Source organism: Madurella fahalii (genome assembly GCF_045866475.1).
Source record: "Madurella fahalii IFM 68171 DNA, scaffold_5, whole genome shotgun sequence".
NCBI classification, from domain to species: domain Eukaryota; kingdom Fungi; phylum Ascomycota; class Sordariomycetes; order Sordariales; genus Madurella; species Madurella fahalii.
The window spans coordinates 2,924,703-2,949,226 of NW_027263975.1; the positions used below are offsets into that span (position 1 = coordinate 2,924,703).

Below are 24,524 nucleotides of genomic sequence, written 5' to 3' on the forward strand. Positions count from 1 at the left end.
GAAAGAAAGCAAATAAGAACGTGGTCAAGATATAAGGCTTTTAGTATTACTGCTGCCGCCGATGCTGGGGCATGTCTCGGAAATATATCATGAATGTGTATGGTGGTGGGCACCCAGGAGCCGAATGGACAGGAAATGGTAACAAAAGTTCTTGATGAAAGTCTGCACGCCCAGATCATGGCAATGTTTCGTCATCTTTTTTTCTCTCCTCCTGTGCCCGAAGAAGAGGCGCACGCACAACCCTCAGTCCTCAAAACGCGAGCCGCGAGAAGAACTTGGACAGCGGCTTCGGCTGCTGCTCCCTGCTGCTAACGTACGACCGCGGAACCGGCCTAGCAGCATTTCTGGCACCCGGAACATTGGCTTGCGCCGGCTCCGAGGCATCCGGACTGGATCGATGGCGCTGGCATGGAAACTTTAGGGAAGCCGGCGGGGCGGCGGCATCGCTTGCCCGCCGCGGCCGCCCGCCCTCGGCAGCAGGCCTCTTTCCGGGACGGTTGAGGAGGGGGGCGCGCCGCTCGCCGCGGATATTCGCGTGACGACCAGTTAACACACGCTACAGTTCGACATCAAGGACGTCCGGGCGGCCCGGCGGAGATGCCATTCGGACTCTTACCTAGAATGCCGGTCCTGAAATAAATACCACTATTGTCAGTCTGTCTAGGGAGAGAGGCTTGGGCATCTATTTAATCCTCATCTTTTTCGTGATCCATCATGCCCCGCACAATCGCCTTAGCCTCCCTGAAATCCTCGTCCTTGTAAAACTTGAGGCCAAAAGACAGCATGAAGTTCTCAAAGGTTGCCCAGCCCCGCTCAATGATCTCCAACTCTTCCCCTGAAAAGTGATGGTCGGCAAAGTGGCCTTGAGGGTCCCACGCGTTTTGGGATAGTTCCGCTTCACCATCATTCTCATCGCCATTTGCCATGGTGGCTCTAACCATACGTTGGCCCTCCTCGCGGTCTTCATCCTTATGAATGTTCAGTCCATGAGCAAGCAGAAACTTGAACTCGCCGCCCCAATGTTTCCTTAGCCAGGACTTTTCATCTGCCGTATAAGGCTCGGAGGTGGTAGCCATCGATTCGAAGCAGGATTTAGCAGCATCGCAAGGGTCCGGCATATTCTGTTGATACGCAGCCCATTTTTCCCGCTCGGAAGCGCTCCAGGTCACCCTTATCCAGTAGTTGACGTCTGGGTCCCTGCCAAAGCCCGATAGTCCGACACGGGGCCCCACAGGCGGCCCGCTAAGTTTAAGGAGGGGAAGCCCGCGATACTCGTGGGGGCTTAGGTACGCAATCTGTCGACCACTAGTGTCGGTAAGAACCCCCCCTAATCCATTCCCCATTGCCTTAAGGGATATGTCAGGACAGTCACTGGCAAGACCGCCGAGAACGTTGCAGATGGAAGTAGGAACATGCAGCACATTTTGGAGCCGCAGTTTGGCATGAGCCCTAGGACCGGAGCGTTTAGGTGACCGCTTAAGGGAGAGTTCGACCATACCGATTCCAACGACCGCTAGCGCGCCGCCAAAAGGGTCGCTAGCAATACTGTTCCAGGGATAGTACTCGGTAAACCATTCACGGTCTCTGGCAACGCTATAGACAGAAACGTCAATCTCCCCATAAGTTGAAGATCCGGGAATCGTTGCGAGTGCATCGTGGGAAACAATAACTCGCTTGCCCCTCCTCTGACCATCGTTCAGACCGGAATATCAATACTTACTGGACATTAGATGTATTGGAGAATAACCAATCCGGACACAGACCCTTTTCTGAACCTTTGGTGGACATATTCCGCTGGGGATAGCGACTCGGAGATGTGAATGTTGGTTTGCGGGGTTCTCAAACTCGAACGACGCTACCTGTCGCTTTGGAATGAGACGGCTCGTCTGTGGCTAGGACCGACAAATGGAGGAAGCTATAGGAAAAAAAGGTAGTACGTCGTTGTGAAATCGGCTGAAAGACTTTTTAACATGTCGTCTCGAATGGAAAAATATGGACGAGGATTTGATGGGCCAGATGTCATCATTAGCAGCTGAACCCACTCTCCATCCTCCATCACGGTTTTGGCGGCTAGGACAAAATTCTGATTGGTTAACGGTATTCCTCTCACTCCCAATAGCGCAAGTGGTAGAATATAGCACGCGATTACTGGGCGACTGCTGCAATGAGGCCTACAGCCACGTCAGCAAGCTAGTTGACTCAAAGCGTGGGTGCTCAACTCCGCAGCGTAATCTGTAGCTCCCCCGGTTGCGACCGTGGCATTATCGTTCGACGGCGCGGGTTCGTGAAAGTTGGCAAGTCGAAGTCAAGAAGTTCCCAGCAGTCCAGTTGGTCTATTTTGTTAGATTGGATTTCACCGACCGCCGCCCAGACTCTCGAGGCATCCCAGAACCATGTTCACATTGACATCCAGGTCTTCACGCCTCTTAGCGGCGACCGGACCCCCGGGACACTTGGTAGCAGGAACATAACCGTCAGGGTGCGGGACGGCGTTGTCAGCATCAATGGCGCTAACATGCTTGTCAGTGATGCCATCGTCAAGAATGATGAGGCGGACGGTTCTCTTTTAGAGGCCACTCGGGGGCCAAAAGTGGCACCAATTTTTGGTCCCTACCCGTCTCGGGAGATGGTTTTGATGGGTGCTGAAGGCTCTCGGCTGATTCACGCTGCGCAAACCTAGCTGATGTTATGTAGCGGAAGTGTAAACATTTCAAGAAGTAGTAGGATGGCAATCCGGTGACTAGCTGCCCGGGGTCCCTCAAACCTTTTCTTCGTAATAACTCCCCAACTATTTATTATTCTTCCTACACCGCTTTACCCAAGATAGGGTGTGCCGGACCTTCTACCGCTAAATACATAGGAAAACCGTGCTGTAAAAGCCGGGTGAAAAACCTATATCAACAAGTAATAGGAAAACAACTGTAGTAGACGCCGGTTGGTTGCAAAAGAAAGGAAGGCCTTATACCAGGCCCTGAAGACTTCTAGTCTTCGACTTCGGATTCGTCCACCATCTCCTCCGCCTCCTTTGCCCAAAACCCTCCTTAACAGCCTGAGGTTCCGGGGTCCCTGGCCCTGTAATACAAGGCTAAGATCCCGGTGGGTTCGAATTTTTGACCTCGGCCAGGTTCTAGGCTTCGGTGGTATTGGACACCACACAACAAGGTGTTCCACTGTTTCTCGGCCCTCCCCACAGCTACAGTAGGGAGTAGGGAGGTTCGGAACCCCCTGCTGGAAAAGGAAGTCCCGTAAGCCGATAGTCCCTGTCCGGCCTGTACTAGTAGGGAGCTCTGGGCTTTGGTGATCCTCAACTATTTACTTGTTGACCCTCCTATTGAAAATGACTCAAGGACAATACTGCTAGCTCCTGTGCTCTCGGGATTACTTATCACAAGTTTACAGGTATTTGCATGCCAGCCAACGGAAGACCTTAGCCATTGATCAAGGAACACCGAGCCCCTGATGAGTAATTATCTCCCCGTCATATCTACAGCATATATCTCGCTGGGCAGTAGCTACCAATTTAACCCGATTAACTTCGTAACAGGGAGTTCAGTCCGGGACCGTAATACAAGCCTGGTGAAGCCAATGGGTGGTGCCGAATAGCTTCACCCGGTCCCAGATGCTCAGGCATATCACCGAGACCGAACTCGGCGACGACTATAAGAGTCTCTCGGCGACCGATTTTCTCCATTATTTGCCTTCTCATCATTGCCGGGATCGGAGGAATAGTGATATACTGATGCATCGGGTCGACCTATCAGACTGAGTCGGCCGAATTGCTGTTTCTAGGAGGGATGCTGGCTTAAGGCACAGGCCTTCCCCTTGGGGAAGGTAGCAGTAAATCTGAGATTTATACTGACACATAGGCCAGTGTACAGGATGAACGGCTAGCCAATTGTTGATGTGTCGACTTCGCCGGTATTACGTCGTCGTTTCTCGGAGCCGGTGTCCGATAAAGCCGACGACAACCACATTTGATGCTATGCTTCATATTGTACATAGGAGATATTAATATTCAATTACCACCAGTGGCATTCTCAATGGATATTAACACACCTTTCCCTTAACTATATTCTGCAGGTCAAAAAATGAAGAGCATTCGATCGAAAACTGCCCCCCAAAGCTCCTCCTACCACCCAGCAAGACCAAGACACGCACCCTTTGGAGAAGCTCCGCGAGGACTACGGTGTAAGGCCCCCCATACCTCCAATATTTCTCACCACTAACCAACATCGAAGTCCACCTGGGACGTCCCGGACGACCCCGGCGTCCCCTACAACTAGCCCTCCTCCCGCAAGATCAGCATCGGTATCATCTTTTCTCTTGGCTAGCTCATGGCCCTCATGTCCGCCAGCGTAATCGCCGCCGCCTTGTCAAACATCTGGAAACACCTCCAAATCGACGCCTCGACTGCCCAAATCGTCTTTTCCATCTACTTCCTCAGCCGCGCGTTCGGACCCTTCCTTGTGACAGCCTGGGCCGAAACAAGCGGCCGCAAGCCTGTCCGGATCTTCGCCAACGCGTGGTATGTGCTCTGGAACGCCTTCTGTCTTCTCGCCAACTCCAAGGGCTTTATGATACTCGGACGCATCATGATGGGCATGGGGGCCAGCACGGGGATCACGCTCACCGGTCCGGTCATGGCGGACATGTACCGCGAGGAGAGCCGCGGAAAGTCTCTTGCCATTGCGTCCTTCCCACCGTACCTCTGTCCCGCGCTCGGTCCCATCCTCGGAGTGCTGGTCACGCAGCATGTCGAGTGACAGTGGACATTTTGGATCATGTGGATCTGTAACGCAGCCGTGACGCTGCTCGGGCTGGGGGCCATTCGTGGAGTCGTATGCGCCGGTCCTCCTGCGACGCAGAGCTGCGCACACCGCCGCGTCCTCACCTTCCTATCCCGCCTCCTCGCCAACGCCGCTCGCCCGTTCGTCCTCCTGATGACCCGGCCCCCTGATCCAAGCCATCGCGGTCATCACGGCCCTCGACTTCGAGATCTACTGCTTCCTCCTCTCGACGTTCGCCACCCTTGTACATCGATCGCTACGCCCAGTCCGTTGCGACGGTGAGCCTGCATTATATTTCCACTTCGGTCAGATCCACCCTTTCTGCCCAAGTCGGGGGTCGCATCACAGATCGGCTTCATAAGCGCCTGCGGGACCGCTCGCCAGATAAGCAAGGAAGGCTCGAGTTTCGCATCCCGTGGATGGTGCCTGGCGTGATCATCCTACTCTTCGGACTGTTCTGGTATGGCTGGGCGGCGGAGAGCAGTGGGCACTGGGTGGTGGTGGATATTGGCGCGGCCGTCTTTACGCTGGGGTGTTTTATCACGATGCAGGCTTTGTTGGCGTATCAGTTAGATGAGTTTCTCGAGTATAGTGCCGCCGCAGATGCGGCGTCGAGGTTTTCTTTCCAATGTTGGGGGGTTGCTTTTCCAATTTTTGCGTCGCAGTTATATCAGAGGTTGAGGTGCGGGTGGGGGAATAGCTTGTTGGCGTTTGTATGGATTGTGTTGATGGGACCGGTGCCCGTTTTGCTGTGGCTCTGGGGCGGTAGGGACCTCATCCGTCCTGATCTTTAGAACCTTCCAATTCGCCCTGTCTATTAGTCTATTATTTAGGCTATGGGGCAATAGGAAGGGTATGGACAAGGGGGGATTAGTAAGGGCAATTTTGCGTAAAGCAACCTAGTTGTATAAGGCGAATCTAGGCATTTACAATTACTATTCCTGCTCGTATTCTTAAGCGCAATAAGCTATAGTGTAATGTGCCAGGGCGAAACGTCGGCGGGGGGGCGGAGACCCTGTAGCGCAACCGATAGCTTAATAGTACTCCCTGCGGAGCGCCGTCTTGTGGGAGGAACTTCCCTCCTGCAAGGATCGGTCAATGAATTCTATGACACCACACTGCAGTCCCTGGTCTTCTATACCGTATCCGTACCGATTCACCTCTGTGATGGCTATCTTTCTGGATCACCCAGTACCCTCTTACAACAGTTGAACTCATGACTTTAACTAGTGCCGCCTGCCCTTCGGAAATCTCCCATCGCAGAAAACTCTGGGCTTCCTAACGATAGTGGCCGTCCAATTCAGCCGGCTGCTCCCTATACGCCGACATTTCAACAGGAGTCTGTTGTGCTTCCAGCTCTGGGTGATAAGGCGTATGATACTTGGTGTCTTGGTGAGGATCCGTCATCGGGGCTGTGTCTGGCAATTCGGACCTCGCGCTCTTCTTGCGGAACCGGTACGCCAGCCAGGCAACAAGGATGAGAGCAAGCACACCAACAGCGACGCCAACGCCGCTACCGATCTTGCTACCGAAGCTCGAGTCGCCGTCGCCCGTTGCCGGGGCTGGTGGTGTGGTTGTTGGGGAAGATGTCGTTGGAGTGGAACTCGTCGCCTGAGAAGAAGCTGGCGTGCTTGACGACAGTGTATTGGGCCGGACAAAATGAGCCCTCGGGACAGCAAACGCGAAAAATGGTAAAAGGGGGAGCAAAGGTAAGCAAGCCTGAGCAAATCCTGAGCAAACCCTGAGCCGAGCCTAAGTCGGGGTGAGCAATGTCACGTGGGCAAGGTATGAAAGTGGAAATTTTGTGTGCCAGATTCGTCTCACAAACAGGCTGTTCGGTCGAAGACAAAGCCGGAGGCATGTAAAGCGAAACGGTTCCGTGTTTTTGTGTTCTTTGGCCGCGAAAACGGGTCAATGAGAAGCGCGCCTACTGTTCACTGCTGTGGGTGGGTTGGGGTGGGGGATGAATCCCTGCCGAGAGTGGTATGCTTGTATACAAGTCCAACTAAAGACGATGTGGTGGTTGTAAGATGCTCTCGAAGGATGAACCATAGGGGTATGAATTAAGTTAGTATATACGCTCCTTGCTAGATGTGGCGTTTGATGTTGAAGCTTTCCAAATGTGAACTCAATTGAAGTTCGTTTGGCCAACAGGCGTCAAGAGCTTCCTGTCACTGTTTTCGGTGAATCCCATCCAAATTACTGAGGTGCCCAGCATCCATGAGTTTACTTGTAATTATACCCCGATGTTCTGTAGCTAGCTCTGCGTGGTGGGAAACTTGGTTCCTGAACTATCGTATTTTTTGCTGGTGGTCTGGACTTCAGTGGGTGGTGATTCTTCCACGCAAAGGTGCGGTGACAATCCAAGCTCCGCGCAGGGAAGCAACGTCAGAGCGGAACAAACAGTATTACGTCTTCTGACTGTGATTGTGTCACGGAGGCCACTCTCCCTCTGGGCCTGGGCTTATCGGCCGAACGATAACTGGTGGACGGAGCTGTAAATCATCATAATGGCCCACTCTCCGTCATATTCCGCCAAGCCGGCTTGTGCCGCCTCGCAACATGGCCAACACACTCTTTGTCCTCAGCTCTTCTCCATGACAGCGGTGGAAGGGAGAATAAGGAAGCCCGCAGGCCGGAATGACCACGAGTGCTGTCCGGCCGCAAGTTATGTCTCAATTACACGTGTACGATGTGCAAATTACTGCTGTTTACGGAGATGTGCGACCATTGGCCATTGAGGAATCTCGGAGCATTCTTGGCATTCCTGCTTGGTGTAGATCCTTCGGAGCATGTTGGTTTCACAATTTCGGAATTGGCTCGCTGGCTGGACGGTGCCACGCGTCGGTAGCAACCATGGAATTCTCGGTGTTGGACGCAAAAGACGACAGGGAAAAGTTTCATGATGCGACTTTGTGGTTGCTGGTCACCGCTTTGCCCGTGTTTCACGTCGAAGAAGCATTGCGAGACCGAGAGGTCCGGGCTCGACGCCACCGATGCAGCCGCCGGCATCTGCATGAGTGGGGAAGTGTCGCGTTTGTGGGGAACGGTCCAGGGGAGTATTTCTTGGTCTTATTTCGGGTACCTGGCCAATCTGACCGTTATGGCCCGGCCACTAGCCCCCTTTCGTCAGCCCACTGGGCGCTCACGAAATGCAGCCGAAGCTCGCAATAATCCAGTGCTCGGCAGCGACGGGACGGTGGACAAGGCCATCCAATGTACATACGCGTCCTGTATTTGGGAACTGCTGCAATCTGCCATGTCGCTGACGACGCAGCTGCCAAACGCCTGACCTTGCATATCGATAAAACTTGGAAGTCCCGCATCTGATTGAGATGGTGAATTCAAGGCGACTTGGAACGCCTCCAATCGAGGCGCGCCAGCTGCACAGCACCCGGCCGGTTTCTCGGGCTGGCAATCGTCTGGCCCGGGCAGAGAGCTGACAGCCGTGACACGATTGGCTTGCCGACATCTTGGCCTCGATTCATTGGTGCTTGGCATCTCAGTTCACCAGACACCGTCTTTGCTTGGCCGACGCAACAAGCTCTTGATGTTGCAAGGAAAGGGTAACTTCCAAGGCTTCCAAGACTTCTTGGACGTGGCTATGCAGTCTCCGTTCCCCCTTTATCGACATTTCGGGAGGCCGGTCGTGCCGCGTTTTAACCTCTTGACCTCCTGAAATCAGGTTCCCTTTCCCTTTCCTGACCTTTTTGAAGAACACCAAACCGCCTGGCGTTTTTTTTCCCTAGTCAATCGCTCATCCGGATTTGTATAGCTATTCTTCCCCCACAAGGCCATTTCGCTCGTTTTTGATGGCCATTTGTTGAACAATTTTACTTTTGCGACTTCGTTTTTAATTCATTTTCTACACCGTCTCCCGCGTTTCCCCTGCGACTTTTTCGACCGAGAGATAACCACAATCTGATTGCACAAATGAAGTCGGTCGCTCTGTTGTCCGCGATGGCGGCCGCGGCGCATGCCGGCCCCACCAAGACGGTCCCGGTTGCGCCCCGCCAGGTCTCTCTCGAGCCCATCACAGCTACTGGCAATGCCTTCTTCAGGGGTAGCGAGCGCTTCTATGTCCGCGGTATCGACTACCAGCCCGGTGGTTCAGCGGGCAATGTCGACCCCCTCGCCGATCCCAGGGTCTGCATGCCCGATATCGAGAGGTTCATAAGGCTCGGCATCAACACGATCCGTGTCTACTCGACCGACAACTCTCTGAATCACGATGAATGCATGAACGCGCTCGCCGAGGCCGGGATCTACGTTGTGCTTGACGCCAACAACCCGAACTATTCGATCAACCGCGCCGACCCCCACCCATCCTACAACGCCGTGTACCTGCAGAGCGTGTTCGCCACCATCGACGCCTTTGCCAACTACCCCAATACCATGGCCTTCTTCTCTGGTAACGAGGTCATCCACGACCACAGGAACACAACCCTCGCTGCCCGCTACGTTAAGGCGACGGACCGTGACATGCGCGCCTACATCCGGGCCCGCGGCTACCGCAGGATCCTCGTCGGCTACTCCGCCGCCGATGTGACCGAGAATCGCATGCAGACTGCCGCCTATTTCAACTGCGGTTCCGAGGAGGAGCGCAGCGACTTCTTTGCTTTCGTAAGTGGTTTTCCACCCATGCTTTCTCCTATAACACGGCACACCTCGCTAACTTTGGCGCGCGCCGCAAGAATGACTACTCGTGGTGCAGCAGCGACTTCCTCACGGCCGGCTGGGACATCAAGGTCCGTAACTTCACTGGCTACGGCATCCCCATCTTCCTCTCCGAGTACGGCTGCAACCACAACACTCGCAACTTTGGCGAGATCGAGTCTCTTATGCATAGCAACATGACGAGCGTCTACTCTGGTGGTCTCATGTACGAGTACAGCATGGAGCCCAACAGATTCGGCATTGTCGAGATCGAGGGCGGCCAAGAGAACGGCTTCAGAGACCAGACCGGTGAGCGCAGGGAGTTGGACGAGTTCGATGCCTTTGCCAGCGCTCTCGAGAGATGGCCTGCCCCTACCGGCGATGGCGGTTACACCTCGACCACCAACGCCGCTTCTTGCCCCACTGCCGATGAGCACTGGATGATCGACACCACCAGCCTCCCCGCCATTCCCGAGGGCGCCCTGAGGGTACGTGAACAAGCACCCCCAGGACATCTTCCATTCGTGACCCATGACCGCTGACTTTGGATCGACAGTACTTCGATGAGGGCGCGGGTGAAGGCCCTGGACTTAACGGCCCCGGCTCCCAGTGGGCCGGCGACCAGGCCTCGACCGGCGACGGCGGCACCGGCGGCAGCGGTTCCGCCGGTAGCAACGGCAACAACCAAGGAGGCGATGAAAACTCCGCCATGCGGGGAGCTATGCCTACCATTGTCTCCGGCCTTGTCGTGCTCCTCACGCTTACTGCTGCTGTTGCCTTGTAAAGCGAGAACCGGGAGGGTTGGGTAATTACGGGACCGTTGGTGTTGGGACTTTTTACATAGGTTAATAAGAGCGCCCTGCTTCCTTGGGTAAAATGGAATTCGCCTTTTTTTTACCAGCTTTCTTCTACTCACAGATGGTGAGGCTCTTCCGTAGCAACTTAATCCTCTATCTATCCTCATGGCATGCTTTAAAAAATCCTCATTTTGATCTTGCATTTTTACTTCCCACTTTCGCTCCGTTCTGCTGCCGGTTCTCGATCCCAGCCCGCGGGCGACGGCCGGCCGACGAAGCGAGTTTACGGAGATAATGTGTAGTGGCACCCCGCCCTGCTCCAAAAGCACCCTGGGCTATAAATCCGTCCACAGTTCAAAGTATTGCAGACGTAGATTAACGAGGAGGTAGTCCTGCGTTAGGCGGGGGCACAGGTCGTGAGGATTAATCATGGACTTTTGTGGTAGAAAGAGAAGGAGAAGGAGGCTAGGCGGAGGAGAACCGGACGTGGGACCACTTGATCATCTGCGCCAAAACTCCTCTACCCCGCCGCGGCCGTTTTGGACCTCTCCTCTTCTTCTCCGGTATCGGGCACTTCCATCACTTTGCCCGGACAATGTTGCCGTCCGTCCCAGACGGTGAGGCGGTTTAGCTTTTAGTTTGCAATGTACGGCTAGAGCTAGGGCTACAAATACTGTAGCCGCGGCCGGGCCGGATGTAGGTCATCACATAGTCTTCGGTTTCCTTCGGGCGGGTGCCCCGCCCGGACTAGGGTTGGGGCCGTGGCGGGGCCGGTCCCGGGGTCCTCCGAAGATGGTGGTCCATCCGGGGTAGCACGCCTCAAGGAACTAAGATAACCTCACTCCGGAAAATGTCTTGTTGACGCAGCGAGGGCTCAACCCAGGTTTTGGTCGGGTGTTGGACGCGTGGGTGATGGTTGAGCAGTTGGGGCGTCGTTCACGGCAGTGCCCACCTTGGCATTGGCCCAGCTCGGCTGATATGCCTTGCATACCGGACAGTTAGCTACCATGATGTTATTCATCTAGGCGTCACTATGGTCACTATTGCTAGCGCTGGGCTTGGGCGACGAATACTTAAAACGTCCTGATAGAAACACCTCCTTTGTTTGCCAAGTCGGTGAGCGGCCAGAGCGAGCCGAGTGCCAGTAGCAACAAAAGCCGGAGAGACAGCTGTGACGCAGGGTGTTGGCGTCGGTCGTCTCGAGGTTATTGGGTGGCTGTGCTCTGCGGTGTTCCAAGGGGCTTCTGGCGCCCATTCTCGGGTTCTCAAAGTGCGTTGGCCGTGTACCAAATCAGCCCAATAAGGCAGCAAAGGCTACTTGAAGCCAAGACTCTGTCTCGGTCCCGAGCATCACACCCAGCCTCTGAGATCGCCAATATTCGGCGGATGCATGCATCCTGATGCAAACGTACCGTCTGGGACGCGCGGCTCCCCCAACCATGTGGATGGGTAAAACTGCCCGAGTTTTATGGCTGCGATAAAAACTCGTGGAGGCTAGAAAAGGTTCCCGAGTATGAGGATAAGGTGCACAAATGTGTTGGTGCATCCGCGGTCTTGGGGAAGGCCGTCCAACCCCTGCTCGGCCTTTTGAATGTGTGGACCCATCGCCGCTGCGGCTGTATGAACTGTACAGCACCGGACTGCAACATCTGCACCAAACAGACGGCGGGCATGAGTCCGACGAGGGAGGGGGTGATCAAACGAAGCATACTATAGGCTGGTTTTACCCCCTTGCACCAGCACAGCATTCCTGCCGCGCAATATCTTAAATCCCCCAAAACATCCCGCCCCACGATATACTCCCTCGTCCATTATCTCATGCTTTGTCCGCGAGCCCGCATACTGTACTATTGAGCCTCTGACGGGAATACACAAACCCCGGCACGAACTGACAAGATGATCCGGCACCAGGCATATCATGGCCTGCAACTTGTAGCCTTCGCCTGGCTGAGTATGTCACAGGCCTGACCGCTAACCTTTGGCCAAACTGCTAACACCAGCAGTACTCGAGGTGTCGGCCCGAGGCGGAGGTGGAAGTGGTGGATACGGGAGCGGTGGAGGTGGGGGATTTTATGGTGGGTCGGGATCCAGCTACGGCGGAACCGGGGCCGACGGCGGTGGCAACCGCTTTGGTGGTTCCAGCGGGTTCCGGACCGGGGCGGGTTTCGATGTTGACAGCGCACGGAACTACCGGAGGATCCACGGCATCCTCGCCGCCCTCGCCATGGTCTTGCTCTTCCCCATCGGATCCATCCTGCTGCGCGTGCTCCCCGGCCGCATCGGCTTCTGGGCGCACGCCATCTTCCAGGCGCTAGCCTTCTGCGTGTATGTTGCGGCCGCCGCACTGGGCATTTACCTGGTGCGCATGGTGCAGATCCCGGGCTCTGGCAGCTTGGTGAGTTACTACCAACACCCTCTAGGAGGCCATCGCGGTACGAGAACACCAGGTGACGCAGTTGCTAACACGGTGCATCTCCCTTCCAGCTGGAAATCCCTTCGATCAACTACCATCCCATCATCGGCATCGTGCTGCTCGTGCTGTTAGTCGCCCAGCCGGTCTTCGGGTTTGTCCACCACTCCAAGTACAAGAAAGTGCAGAAGCGGCAGATTTGGTCCTACCTGCATCTGGTCAACGGGCGCATCGGCATCGCTCTAGGCATCATCAACGGGGGGCTAGGGTTGCACATCGCGAATGCCTCGAATCATGCCAAGATAGTGTACGCCAGTGTTGCCGCTGTCATGGGGGCCCTCTGGGTGGCCGTCGCGATCTGGGCCGAGGTCAGGAGGATTCGGAGAAACCGGCAGGCCCAGAAAGCGACTGATCCTGTGGTGGTCACGAAGGTTGCTACTGCCAGCGAGCGAAGTGAGAGCGAAGATTAAGCGGTGTTTCTCATGCGGGCTTCTCTGTTAGGTTAAAGGTGTTCGAATGAGGGATAGGAGAGTCGGTGGTTCCGTCCGTTGATTTGGATACTCGAAGCATACCATACCTAATTATATATCACACGCATTCCTACTTTCAGGTTTTCGATATTGCCTCTGTTCTGGATAATTCATCCGTTCTCTTATTACCATAAGTGCTGCCAGTTCAACGGTGGAGTGGGATAGGTAGTTTCGAAAATGACTTTCTTGAGCTCGCTGAGTTTCGGTTCCTTCAATCTCCCTTTGAGCGCGTCCATGAATCTTTCCCGTACCACGACCCGAGTAATGAGCTCTACTCTCTGCCCTTCGTCAAGGATGCTGGCAAGCAGCCGCGGGCTCTTATGCTGGCCGGTTCTTAGAATCTCAAGCTGCGTTTGGCAAGCGAGTTGCCGTATCTCGTCAATACCTTGAACAACAGTTAGCCAAGACTGCTTCGCCGCACCAGCAGATCTAGGACTTACCGCAATCTCGTATGTATCCTAGCAATGCGGTGTTAGTAGCGCATAGATCGATAGGTTGATTAGCATGAAGAGGTTGGTTGGACGTACCCGGTATTTCAAATGATAGGAAACGCAAATTCAGGTATCTCTCAACTGACTCGGGGGAGACGTCGTTGAAACTACCCCAGAGGTTGAGCCGTGGCCGCCTCGTCTTCTCAATGTCATTCATGCCAGTACTATATATAAACTTTGCCAGCGAGGCCGGGTCAATGATTTGGTGAGCTTGGCGGCTTCCATTAGCAATGACCGGAGAAAATCTGATGTCAACCTTCGAAGATTAGGTGCTTACCTCGTGCCACGGCGTCTTCTGGCCCAAACACGTCGACCTGTTCCATGCTCTCGGGCTTGAGGTGGAAATAGAGGATAATGAATCTGGCGAACTTGACAAAGAACCAAATTCGGCGCGGCGGAAGTCGGAGATATGCGTTAATGAGGAGCTCTCGATTGCGTTGCCGGATGGGTTCGGCGACCTTGCCTTTGGACCACGCATCGATTTTAACGCGAAGTATCCACATCCTCTGAGCCTGTTCCATGTCTTTAATTAGCGTGTCCGATGAGCCCCCTGGTGGTTTTGTTAGATTGACAATGTTTCACTGCTACTACCCGGCTACGGTTGGTTACTTGCCGAGACTGGAGTAGATGCGATTGAACCGGGGATCAACTGAAGGGCGCGGCATGCTCTCTTTCTTCATGTCTTCGAGAAACGCATCTTTGTCACCGTCTAAGAAGCGGTCTAATTTCCGCCTCTTTTCGCCATGGCTGCGCCGGAATGCCTCGTAGTCGTGGATCAGAGGGGTTGGTAGCTTGACCCATATGGTCTTCTTTGTAGACCCTAGGTTGCGTGACACCGACTCCAACTTCTTCAGGGCCGCCGCGCGGAGGTCCGCATCCAGACCGGTGATGATCTTTCCCACTGAGCAGGGCGCCGTGAGGTACCATTCCAGGGTCCGCGCGAAACTCTCCTTCGACTCAAATACCACGCTGGAACAACGGGCACAGTTGTCTAGCAGGATGGCGTTGATCGTGTGGACGTGGGTCGAGCTGATTGGGAAGAAACTGAAGCAGAATTTATGGTCTTTTCTCGGCCTCCCGTTCTCACCGCTAACCAGGTGGAGCTGGCCGTTCACAACCTCGGTGTAGGTGTTTCGAGCTTTGTCGATGGGGAGGTCGGCCAGCATCGATTTCACCTCGTAATCGTAGACCGAATCAACAGCGAGAAAGCGATTGAACGCTCGACGTTGCTTGACGGCCTCATCTGCATCTTCCAGGGCGTTTGGAAACACGAGGCTTCGGAGAACGATCATGAGACGCGGGGATAGCGGGGCAAACTCGTGAAGGGGCGTATAGCTTGCCTCACCAATCACGCCCGTCTTGGCGTCCTGGACGAAGTGATTTGGTCCTTCGAAGATGTTGTAGCTGTTGTCGGTGAGGATGAACTCGTCGTCGGCGCTGGATGGGTTACATATGGCCATGTAAGAGAATTCGACATGGCTCCAAAACCACATTGCATCCTCTGGATACATGCGCTTCCGCAGCTCGAAGACCCATTCCCTCTCGGGATCCATCTCCAGCTCGATGATGGTCTTGATGTTGTGGAACCAAACATCCAGCGGCCTCTTGAAGCCGTGCTTGGCCATGTATTCTTGCACCGCCTCTCTGTCATTCGCATTGTACTCCTCTGGCTTCTGGTGGAAAAAGCGGCGGCGAAAGGTGTCCCCGCGGTACTTGAGCAGGAAGAGGAACTTTCGGATAAGGTCTCGTTCGTCACGCGTGATCCACAAGCCGGATTCCTTCATCTCGAACGCCTTGGTAATCTTCCGAAACACAACGCTGGCCTTGCTCTCTAGGTTGGAGAGCAGTAGCTCGATGTGCTGCTGCTGCTCAGTGGGCTTGCTGGTGTCTTGGTACATGTTCATCTGGCCGAGGATGCGCGTGACCGGCTTCTCATTGATGGCCGGAGGATCGGCAAGCAGGTCCAGATTGCGGACAACCGGGTCTCCGGGGAACATGCCCTTTTCATACTTGCGCTTAGAGGGGCACTTCCGCTTCCTGGGACCGTCGCCGTCTGGCTTGTAAGGGTGGGAGTAGTTTCTGAGGAGGAATTTGGGGACAAAGTGGTGGTACTGAGCGTTTGACTTCGCCGCTTCTGCTGCCGTCATGATTGATGTGAGGGTGCCGCAGAACCGCGTCGAGCTGTAGTTGCGAGTGACGATGCGAAAGATACGGCCCAGCCCGACCAAGAGCGGTCGAACGCGATGATAAATGGCGTTTCCATGATGCACGGAGGCCTACGGCGTAGCGGGGTAGCTTTAATGCTTAACCTGCATTAAGACCCCAATTTGGCCACTGAGAAGGCTTCAAACGCCGGCTTTTGTGAAGATGGGGGCCAACCAGCCACATACCGGAAAGCCACGGATGAAGGCTGGAAGAGCGTGAGGGGCATCATGCTCGCGAAGGCATACGGCCACTGCATCGCCTGAAAGGCGACAAGTGAGAGGATGCGACCTGCACAATTGCTAAAGTCTGTTGATATTGTACCGCATCGAATTCACTATGCGGCCCGCTCGAGATTTTTCATAAGGTAAAAGTAGAGGCAATTACCTTACCTTGGTATTATTGTTCGCATCCGTGCTTCCGGGACGGGAAGAATAGAGCGGCGGGAGTCACCTTTAGGCGCTACTCAGATCGCTGCGAATTTACGGTAAATAGTACTTTGATACCTGGTGCTCGCTAACGTGGTGAAGCCGAGTTTCAAGGCGACCGCTCCTTTTTCGTTTGTGGCTCGCATCCGGCTCCAGAAACACCAATTCTCACCAGCTCCTCTGCGCATCCGCCTTGCAAATAATTAGTCTCTCGGCGACCAGCACCGGCAGACTACCCGCAAGTTGAGCCGGCACCTCCTCTTCGATTGGACCCCAGCTGGAACAGTACCTGTCTAGTGTAGTGTGACAGGACAAAAGCGGGTTCGTAAAGCACATATCGAGCTTTGAAGCGGCTCCGCGTCCAGAGCTGAGAGTCTTATACGCCACCTGACAGGGCAAGGGTATCACTGGATAGTATGCACTGCATCATGTTGATCATTGCCGTTTGAAAAAGAAAAAAAAAAATGAAAAATCATGGTTAGCGGTTGGAGGATCGAGGTTAGGTCGTCGGCAGTTGATCAGCGTGTTTAGGGAGAAATACGGGATTGGTGGGAGAATTCACAGCATCAGGCAGGGAGGATATTACCGCGTCTCCAAACACCATCAGACGAAGTGGGGATACCTCGTTGGCCCAGAGCCCCGGGACTTCTAACCTCATCGGTATGACGGAACCAAGCCATGAAACATGCACAACTTAAGCTTGGCATGTCGCATCGGGGGTGTTGCCCCTCCTGGAGATGGACACGACTGGCAATAATAATAATCGAGAACTCGCCTGCCTGTACTTGCTATCAGATCACCCTCCACGGAGCAAACGACTCCACATCATTCGGAAACACGTCGTCCAGATAGGACGTCGTGTCGAGATTCCCCGGCGGAGGAATCCCGTGTCCCTCGGAGCTCTGGGCTGCTGGTAATTCGCTCAGCTACGCCGCCAGCCGAAATGTAGTTCAAGGGTGCCATAGACGAGCCCCAGTGCATATAAAGCGACATATTGGGCAAGTAACCTAGTGACGTGCACCTGGAACTTTCTAGCAGTCCGCAACAACATTTCTCGGTTCTGGTAAGCTGCCGCGAGTCCAATATGAAGCTCCTTGCGCTTGTGCCCGTTTTCGCCCTGGCAACGGCCACTCCGACCCCGACTCAGCCCGAGGGAGGAACAGCCAGGTTAGCAAAGAGAGCAACTATCTCGGACGCTGCGAATCTGGGATTTGCAACGCTGAATGGAGGGTAAGATAACTTTATCTTCGGGACGCACTGGAGTTGGCTAATGTGGCTTGCTTGGCCTAGCACGACGGGAGGTGCCGGCGGCACTGTGACAACTGTCTCGACGTTGGCTCAGTTCACGGCTGCCGTCAGTGAGAAGAATCCTGCCCCGGCCATTGTTGTTATTCAGGGTGTCATTAGCGGAAACGAGAAGGTCCGGATTGGAAGCAACAAGTCAATCATTGGTTTACCGGGATCCGGTGAGTTCTGGCATTTACTACTGTATCTACTGTTACTTAGCTGGCATGTCTGCGTTGGTGCCTTAGACTGACAGGCAATGTAGGGTTCAAAGGAGTTGGCCTGCACTTCCGCAGGCAGAGCAACCTGATCCTGCGGAACATTGTCTCGTCCTTCGTTCCCGCTGACAACGGAGATGCGTTAAAGATAGAGGTACCGCTCTTTCCAGCTTCACTTTGGCGTGGACTTCCACCTAACTTGAAACTTTAGGAAAGTACCAACGTCTGGGTCGACCATTGCGAGTTTCATTCCGCCCTCGTTGATGACAAGGACTACTATGACGGGCTGGTTGACTCGTCCCACGGCTCCGACTTTGTCACTATTTCCCAGTGGGTCCCTTCACTACTTTCAGTCCCTCACAGCTTTTTCCGACCCAAAGCGAGAGAGGAAAAAACAGCCTAGACATCCAATCACTGACACGGCATTGGCAGCACTTACTTCCATGACCACTGGAAGGCCTCCCTCAACGGGCACAGCGACAACAACGCTGGCGAGGACCAAGGGAAGCTCCACGTCACCTACGCCAACAACTACTGGAAGAACTGCAATTCCCGAGGCCCGCTGTTCCGGTTCGGCACCGGCCACATCTACAACTCGTACTATGAGAAGTAAGAAGGTCATCCGAGTTTAGGCACGAAAGAGCAACGCTGACAAGCAAAATGCTCTTTCAGCATGAGCACGGCTATCAACACGCGCATGGGTGCTCAGGTGCTGGTGCAGAGCAACGCGTTCGGGAACGTCTCGTACCCTGTGACCAGCCGAGATTCGAAGCAGGTCGGGTGAGTTGAAAAATTCTGCACGTCTCAGGGGGAGATTGATTAGGGGGCTTTCTGGCTGACAGGATGGGAATTCAGATATGCGACGATCATTGACACCGACTTGGGTGGCGGGATCAACGACGCGCCAGCAGGGAACATGGCCCCCAACTCTGTGGGATATTCTTATTCGCTTCTCGGGTCTGGCGCGGTGGCCGGAACAGTCCCGCGAGAAGCCGGGGCAATCCTGACGTTTTAGTCTAGCGTGGGATGTGGTGGATGGGACGCAGGAGCGAGATGGGTTGCAGGGCACAACTTGAACCCCTCTCATGCTGTCGACCTGCCCCTGGGCGTGGCGTTGCACGGCTGTCACGTAGCGATCATCTACTGCCTGATACCTATTAAATTTCCTAACTGAACTTATCCTTATTGCACACTTCGTTATATCTCCCCGCATTACCATCCCTCCAACCACTTCCCTTTCTCCCCCTCCTTCCTCATCTTCCTTCAACCCCCCTCACCCGTTTTGCACTTTTACTTCCTCACGCTCAGCTTGGTCACCAACCCCTCCTGTCTCGCGAACCAGCTGCAGGTAACCTCCCACTCCTTGGCCGGGTCGTCCAGCTCAATGTCGTAGCGGTTCACCAGGGTAGCGACGATCTTGTACACCTCCATGAGGGCGAGGTGGCGGCCGATGCAGACCCGGGACCCGGCGCCGAAGACCAGGTCGGCCTGCTGCATCTTGACCAGGCGGGCCTTGTAGGCGTCCTCGGGCTCGGCGTCGCCGCACAGCCAGCGCTCGGGCCGGAACTCGTCGGCGTCGTCGCCGTACACGCCCTTGTTGCGTCCCGTCACGTACGCGTTCAAGCCCACCGCGGTCCCCGCGGGCACGTACGACCCGTCCGGCAGCGTCAGCCCGCCCGCGGGTACGTACCGCTCCAGCAGCATGGCCACGGCCGGGTGCAGCCGCATCGCCTCCTTGACCACGGCGTCCAGGTACGCCAGCTTGTGCGCCGCCGTGTACCCGACCGCCCGGCCCGCGTCGAAGCCGGCGTCGCGCACCTCGCGCACCAGCCGCTCGTACGCGCGAGGGTTCTTGAGGCAGTAGTAGAAGATGGCGCGGATGGTGATGGCCGTGGTGTCGGCGCCGGCGATCAGGTTCACCAGCAGGTACCCCATGACGGTGCCGTCGTCCACCAGGTCCGGGTGGGTCGTCTTGGCCTCGAGGAAGTGCGTCAGGTAGTCGGGCACGGCCGGGTTGTAGTTGGCGTCCTTGCCCTGGGCGCGCGCGACGAACGACTCGAGCGCGATGCGCGTCGCGTTGCTGAGGTTGGGCGGCCCGATGCGCACGACCGGGTTCTTGTCCAGCAGGTAGTCGAGCCAGGGCATCTGCCCGACGGCCGAGAAGTAGTCGAGCGCCTTGTCGGCCACGGCAATGGTCTGGTCAAAGTCCCGCCCCGCCTCCATGTACCCGAAGCGGCGGGAGAAGGTGGCTGAGCTGATGAGGTCCCAGGCGTCTATTATTTTCGTTGGTTAAGACGTCCAATCGAAATTATGGGGGGTTTAAAGGAGGGGGCTTACAAAAGGCAATCCACTCGCCAAGGTTGCAGGCCTTGGGGCTGCTGGGGTTGGCGAAGCGCTGGTCGAGATGTTTGATAAAGTCGCCGATGACACTGTCCATGTGCGGCTCCAGGGCTAGGCATGCGCCTTGGGAATAATACTTGACCACGGGACGCTTCATCCGGGCGTGTTCGACCTGGTCAGTCGTGGAGAAGATGTGGTAGGTGATGCGGCCATTGACGACGGCCGAGTTGTTGTGATAGAACTCGGTCTGATCCACGTCATAATGTCATTAATCTCTGCTCAGTGCTCGTAGGTGGTTTCTCAGTAATAGTTGCTCACCTTGTGCCATTTGCCGTCGGTGGTGTAAATCGTCCTGATGAGCTCGGGATAGTCAATATCGAGCAAGTTAGGCCCGATACGAACCACGGGTCCATATTTCTCGTGGAGCTTCTTGATGGTCTTGTGATAGTAACCAGTCCGGACTTGGAAGAGACGCCACAGGTTGGTGTAGCCTGATTTCCGGAGACCGTTAGCAATAGGCTGGTGGCGAGAGAAAAAAGAAAACTGAGGGAGTCGAGTGAGTAATCACCTGCGAGAAACGGGCCGGGGAACTTCCGCAGCGGAGATGCGACCCACGAGATGGTGAACCAGGCGAGAAGGGTCACGACAGGGACGACCACCAAAGCCACAACAAGCCGAGACAGGGCATGGCGGTCCAGGACCAGGAGCCCATGCTGGAACTCCATGGACGAGCCTACGGTGCCGCCCGAAGATGCCATGGTTGCGACGCAGTGTGAGGTGAGACGGAAGGGAAGCCCCTGAGTCTCTTCAGCGTTGTCTGTCTGTCACAAAACGAGTCCTGAGATGCGTACATTCTTAAAGGCATAAGAATAACGGAGCGGCCCCGACCTCCCGGGCCGATCGTCGTTTTCGTTGATGGATGAACAACTGACCCTTGTGACCCAATACAGTGCGTGGAGATTTAGGTAGAGCCCAGACTGGGGACACAACCCTTGAACCCCCGGTGCAAGCTCGTCGGATCTACACACGCCATTTTTTTTGCTTTCCCCGAGGGCGTTGTGGTCTGTTTCCCGCCACTTCGGATACGGTCCCGGCACCGGGGATAACGGGCGGAGGCGGGGCATTGCATAAGACCGTGCAGTGACGGGATCCGCATAAGGAAAGTGGTGGCCATAATTGGGACAGGGAAGAGACAGCAGCTGCATTGGACAGCGAAACTAGCTTAACATAAGCATGGATCGATATCCACTAAACTGTGCAGGGCCCAATCCTCTTTGGTTAATACGGGGAGTTCGCGAAACGTTGGAACAAGGGTTAGACGGCACTAGTAGTTGAAGATGCGAAGATCGTATCCCAACAGCTAGAAACGTAGGTCCCCAACGCAGAAACGTGGAATACCGGAAGGGAACTGTAAAGACAAACACAAGGGTTTCTTTTCCTTTTAAGAAAAGTGGTTGATCCGGGTCTGAAAAACGAGAGTTGGGCAGGCGGCCTGGCCCTTAACTGTGTAGGCGACCTTGTTGCGGAGGGGTCTGGGGACTGTGAGCAGAAGAAACAGATGTGGAGCAGGCTTTGTCTTAGGTTTGGGTTGTGGCAAATGCAACCGGCCCGAAGCGGAATGTGGGATGCTCTCATTGCTCTGGTATCGGACGAGTAGCTTGCCCCGTCGGGACCGGTCAACTGGGGGCGCGGCACCTGCTCCCCGGGAATGAGAGTGGGGCCTTTCCAGTTTGGCCCTCCACCGAGTCCACACCGCCGGGTGCGAGACTGCAATTGTCCAAGGTAGTCCTTCTCTGGGGCGGACGCACCCGCGCGGGAGCTAATGATCAGGGTCTTTCGGGGTGCCGGGGGGCGCTGGTTTGACCAACACTGGTTGAATCCCTGGACCTCTGGACGCCCAATACTGAGGGAAATGGCATAACTACCTTAGGTACTTGCGGATAATGGAGGACGGTGCAAGGTGAGAAGAAGCAAAACGTTAGAAGGGCGGTGTTGTGGTGTGTCGTGCCAACTCCCAACCACACCTTCTCATATGCACCTACGTGCGTCGACGGAACAGCCACCAAAGTCAGTGGCGGCTGCCCCAGACCATCTTACTGGACGGTGGCTGCGGTGCGTGAACGCCTTCAAGGTCGAACTACGCTAGTGTGGGAGTAGCGGGCCTAGGCAGTGTTGATAACTTTGATACCACATCTGGCGTGCATGGGCCGGGGCGCACGTAGTGTAAAATGAACCCAGTGAAAACCAGCGGTTTTTGCATGCGGTGGATGCCAGAGAGATGGGATCGAATCCTAGTTCAACGGCGAGACCCAGCTTGTTGGGACTGGTGACTTCCGCCTGGTGCGGAGTCGCCGACCGCTTCCCCGGCGACTTCAACTTCCTTCGGCCCCTTTGGTTCAACTGCAGATTGCCGTACTGCACTAGTAGGGCCGACACTGTGTGGAACGCAGAAAAGGGCGAGCCGGGGGCGTCAGGTGCCGGCCTGCCGGTTTCGGTAAATTACCGCCCAACCGACGGGCAGGCCATACAGTACGTGTAGGGATACCAGCGCAGAGGGGTTGGTCAGGAGTTGACTTGTCACATCGCACTCAGCCGAGATATGTTGATAGACCAAAAAACAGTAAAGAAAAAGTAAAAAAAAAAATAAAAATAAAAAAGAAAAGAAAAGAAAAAGAAGGAGGAAGTAATAATAGGAATCTTGGCAGTTTATCTTAGTGGCTAACCGGGAGCAATGCAGAACGCCATAATCCCCCACCTGAACCCTGGAGGAAAAAGAAAAAGAAGGGAAAATTAAGAAAGAACAATACCCCAAAAAAAGAAAAGAAAAAGAAACACGTTCAGCCGGGAATGGAACGACGCACATCATCCTAAGGTTTACGTATCAGTAACAGGCCTCCGGGTTTTGTTGGGGGACAGGTCGTTTCTCACCCTCCACAGAAGCTGAGAATTGAGGAACTGGAGCAGCTCTTCGGTGTCGTCAACCTCCTCGCCGAGAGCCACGGACGGGCCGTTGCGGTGATAGAACGGAAACTCAAAGTTGGCCGGGTAGAAGCCGGCATATTCCCAGTCGACAATGGCCGCGATCTTGAGCGTGGCCGGGTTGACAATGACATTGTGCTGCGAGCAGTCGTTGTGGCAAAAGACGTAGTCGGGCCGGTTCGACGTGCGCAGGCAGGTCCAGTCGTCCCTCTCCGTCTCGCAGAGCACGCGGTAGGGCGGTATCACGATACCCGACGGCCCGCCCATGCGGTTCGACCTGAGCGTCTTCAGCTTGGCCAGGTGGCCCTGGAGCTCGGCGATGACGACCCCCTTCTGATGCTCGGGCAGGTCGGCCATGTCGACGCCCTCGACGTACTCGGTGATGAGGTAGTAGGCGTCGTCGTCCTCAAAGTCGCAAAACACCATGGGCACCGGGATGTCCGTGTACCGCCGTATGAAGCGGAGGCTGTCCGCCTCGTTCCTCAGCGACTCCTTCCGCAGCCGCGGCACGTGTACGCCGTGGGGGCCGACCAGGAACTCCCGTGGCCGCAGGCACCTCTTGACGAACGCGCCGCCGCTGCGGAAATACCTCCTGTCGGGGCTCGTAGCGACGTGTCCGTCCTCGGCCAGTTGTGGTGGTGGCGGCCGTGGAGGCGGGAGGGCCATGGCTCGAATGGACTGGCGGCGCCGATTCGAAGGTCTCGCAAGTCATCTGGTTATGCCTGCGGACTGGATGGCGGCTATTTGCCCGCCAGAACATGGAGAGCGGGGGAGGGTGGAGTGGAAAGGTAGCAGGGCAGCTCCCGTCTTTCTTGGGCTGGGGATTGCGGATTGCGGCCTGCTGCGGGCTGGCTGCAACAGTCGCACGAGCATTGCCGTGCTCGTTCCGAGTACCTCGAGTGCCATCCCGTCGCTTGCCCTTATTCAGTAGACTTGGTGTGATGCACTGACGACACAGACCGCAAAACCGAAAGAAACGCAGCCGGCGCTTAAGTAACCAAGTCGCACAATCGGAATCCCCTCCAGAGCCAACTCGATTCATTGGGTAACAGGTGGTCGACTGGGACTTCTGCATGGAGCCGGCGAATCACTGTGGTTCAACCGCTGCTGCCTGTCTCCGCCATGCACCTTGGGCCGTTGTACAGTACTCGGTGGTCAAGCCTCGAACTGGCCACCGCGCGAGAATGGCCACGATCCTGCCAATGAAGGCGAGGCGACATGGTTTCCTCTGGAGGGGTAAATAAAACCCCTCCGGTCTACAATCCATCTGCGAGGCTGGTGCTATGTAGCTGCCGGGGTTTTTCATGGCTCATTGGTTGCGTCTTGCGTCCAGAGAGAATCCTCAACGAGGAGTTGTTGTCAATGCAGCTGGAGCCACGATGCAGCCCGGTTTGAAGCTACC

General features: G+C 55.3%; 8 protein-coding genes across 8 annotated transcripts; 4 read left to right on the plus strand and 4 right to left on the minus strand.

The window, feature by feature from the left end:
• Nucleotides 1–686: 686 nt before the first annotated feature.
• On the minus strand, nt 687–1,788 carry MFIFM68171_09460 (uncharacterized protein; the record flags this gene model as incomplete). The annotated part of the gene is made up of 2 exons (XM_071064879.1): nt 687–1,593; nt 1,721–1,788. The coding sequence occupies 2 exons, from the start codon at nt 1,786–1,788 to the stop codon at nt 687–689; spliced, it is 975 nt and encodes a 324-aa protein (XP_070920980.1).
• A 2,546-nt stretch (nt 1,789–4,334) lies between these two features.
• MFIFM68171_09461 (uncharacterized protein) lies at nt 4,335–4,763 on the plus strand (the record flags this gene model as incomplete). Its single annotated transcript, XM_071064880.1, has 1 exon — nt 4,335–4,763. One exon carries the CDS (start codon nt 4,335–4,337, stop codon nt 4,761–4,763), a length of 429 nt encoding a protein of 142 aa, XP_070920981.1.
• A 3,957-nt stretch (nt 4,764–8,720) lies between these two features.
• Nucleotides 8,721–10,227, plus strand: GAS5_2 (1,3-beta-glucanosyltransferase; the record flags this gene model as incomplete). The annotated part of the gene is made up of 3 exons (XM_071064881.1): nt 8,721–9,410; nt 9,482–9,931; nt 10,000–10,227. 3 exons carry the CDS (start codon nt 8,721–8,723, stop codon nt 10,225–10,227), a joined length of 1,368 nt encoding a protein of 455 aa, XP_070920982.1.
• A 1,909-nt stretch (nt 10,228–12,136) lies between these two features.
• MFIFM68171_09463 (Cytochrome b561 domain-containing protein) lies at nt 12,137–13,120 on the plus strand (the record flags this gene model as incomplete). Its single annotated transcript, XM_071064882.1, has 3 exons — nt 12,137–12,191; nt 12,244–12,635; nt 12,725–13,120. The coding sequence occupies 3 exons, from the start codon at nt 12,137–12,139 to the stop codon at nt 13,118–13,120; spliced, it is 843 nt and encodes a 280-aa protein (XP_070920983.1).
• Nucleotides 13,121–13,305: 185 nt separating this feature from the next.
• On the minus strand, nt 13,306–15,818 carry MFIFM68171_09464 (uncharacterized protein; the record flags this gene model as incomplete). Its single annotated transcript, XM_071064883.1, has 5 exons — nt 13,306–13,565; nt 13,621–13,638; nt 13,708–13,881; nt 13,949–14,221; nt 14,285–15,818. The coding sequence occupies 5 exons, from the start codon at nt 15,816–15,818 to the stop codon at nt 13,306–13,308; spliced, it is 2,259 nt and encodes a 752-aa protein (XP_070920984.1).
• A 1,567-nt stretch (nt 15,819–17,385) lies between these two features.
• Nucleotides 17,386–18,818, plus strand: MFIFM68171_09465 (Pectate lyase domain-containing protein; the record flags this gene model as incomplete). Its single annotated transcript, XM_071064884.1, has 7 exons — nt 17,386–17,531; nt 17,592–17,767; nt 17,851–17,957; nt 18,015–18,133; nt 18,236–18,412; nt 18,476–18,583; nt 18,659–18,818. 7 exons carry the CDS (start codon nt 17,386–17,388, stop codon nt 18,816–18,818), a joined length of 993 nt encoding a protein of 330 aa, XP_070920985.1.
• Nucleotides 18,819–19,093: 275 nt separating this feature from the next.
• MFIFM68171_09466 (Pisatin demethylase) lies at nt 19,094–20,901 on the minus strand (the record flags this gene model as incomplete). The annotated part of the gene is made up of 4 exons (XM_071064885.1): nt 19,094–20,076; nt 20,141–20,390; nt 20,462–20,634; nt 20,712–20,901. The coding sequence occupies 4 exons, from the start codon at nt 20,899–20,901 to the stop codon at nt 19,094–19,096; spliced, it is 1,596 nt and encodes a 531-aa protein (XP_070920986.1).
• A 2,116-nt stretch (nt 20,902–23,017) lies between these two features.
• MFIFM68171_09467 (Aminoglycoside phosphotransferase domain-containing protein) lies at nt 23,018–23,788 on the minus strand (the record flags this gene model as incomplete). The annotated part of the gene is made up of 1 exon (XM_071064886.1): nt 23,018–23,788. One exon carries the CDS (start codon nt 23,786–23,788, stop codon nt 23,018–23,020), a length of 771 nt encoding a protein of 256 aa, XP_070920987.1.
• Between the last annotated feature and the right edge of the window lie 736 nt (nt 23,789–24,524).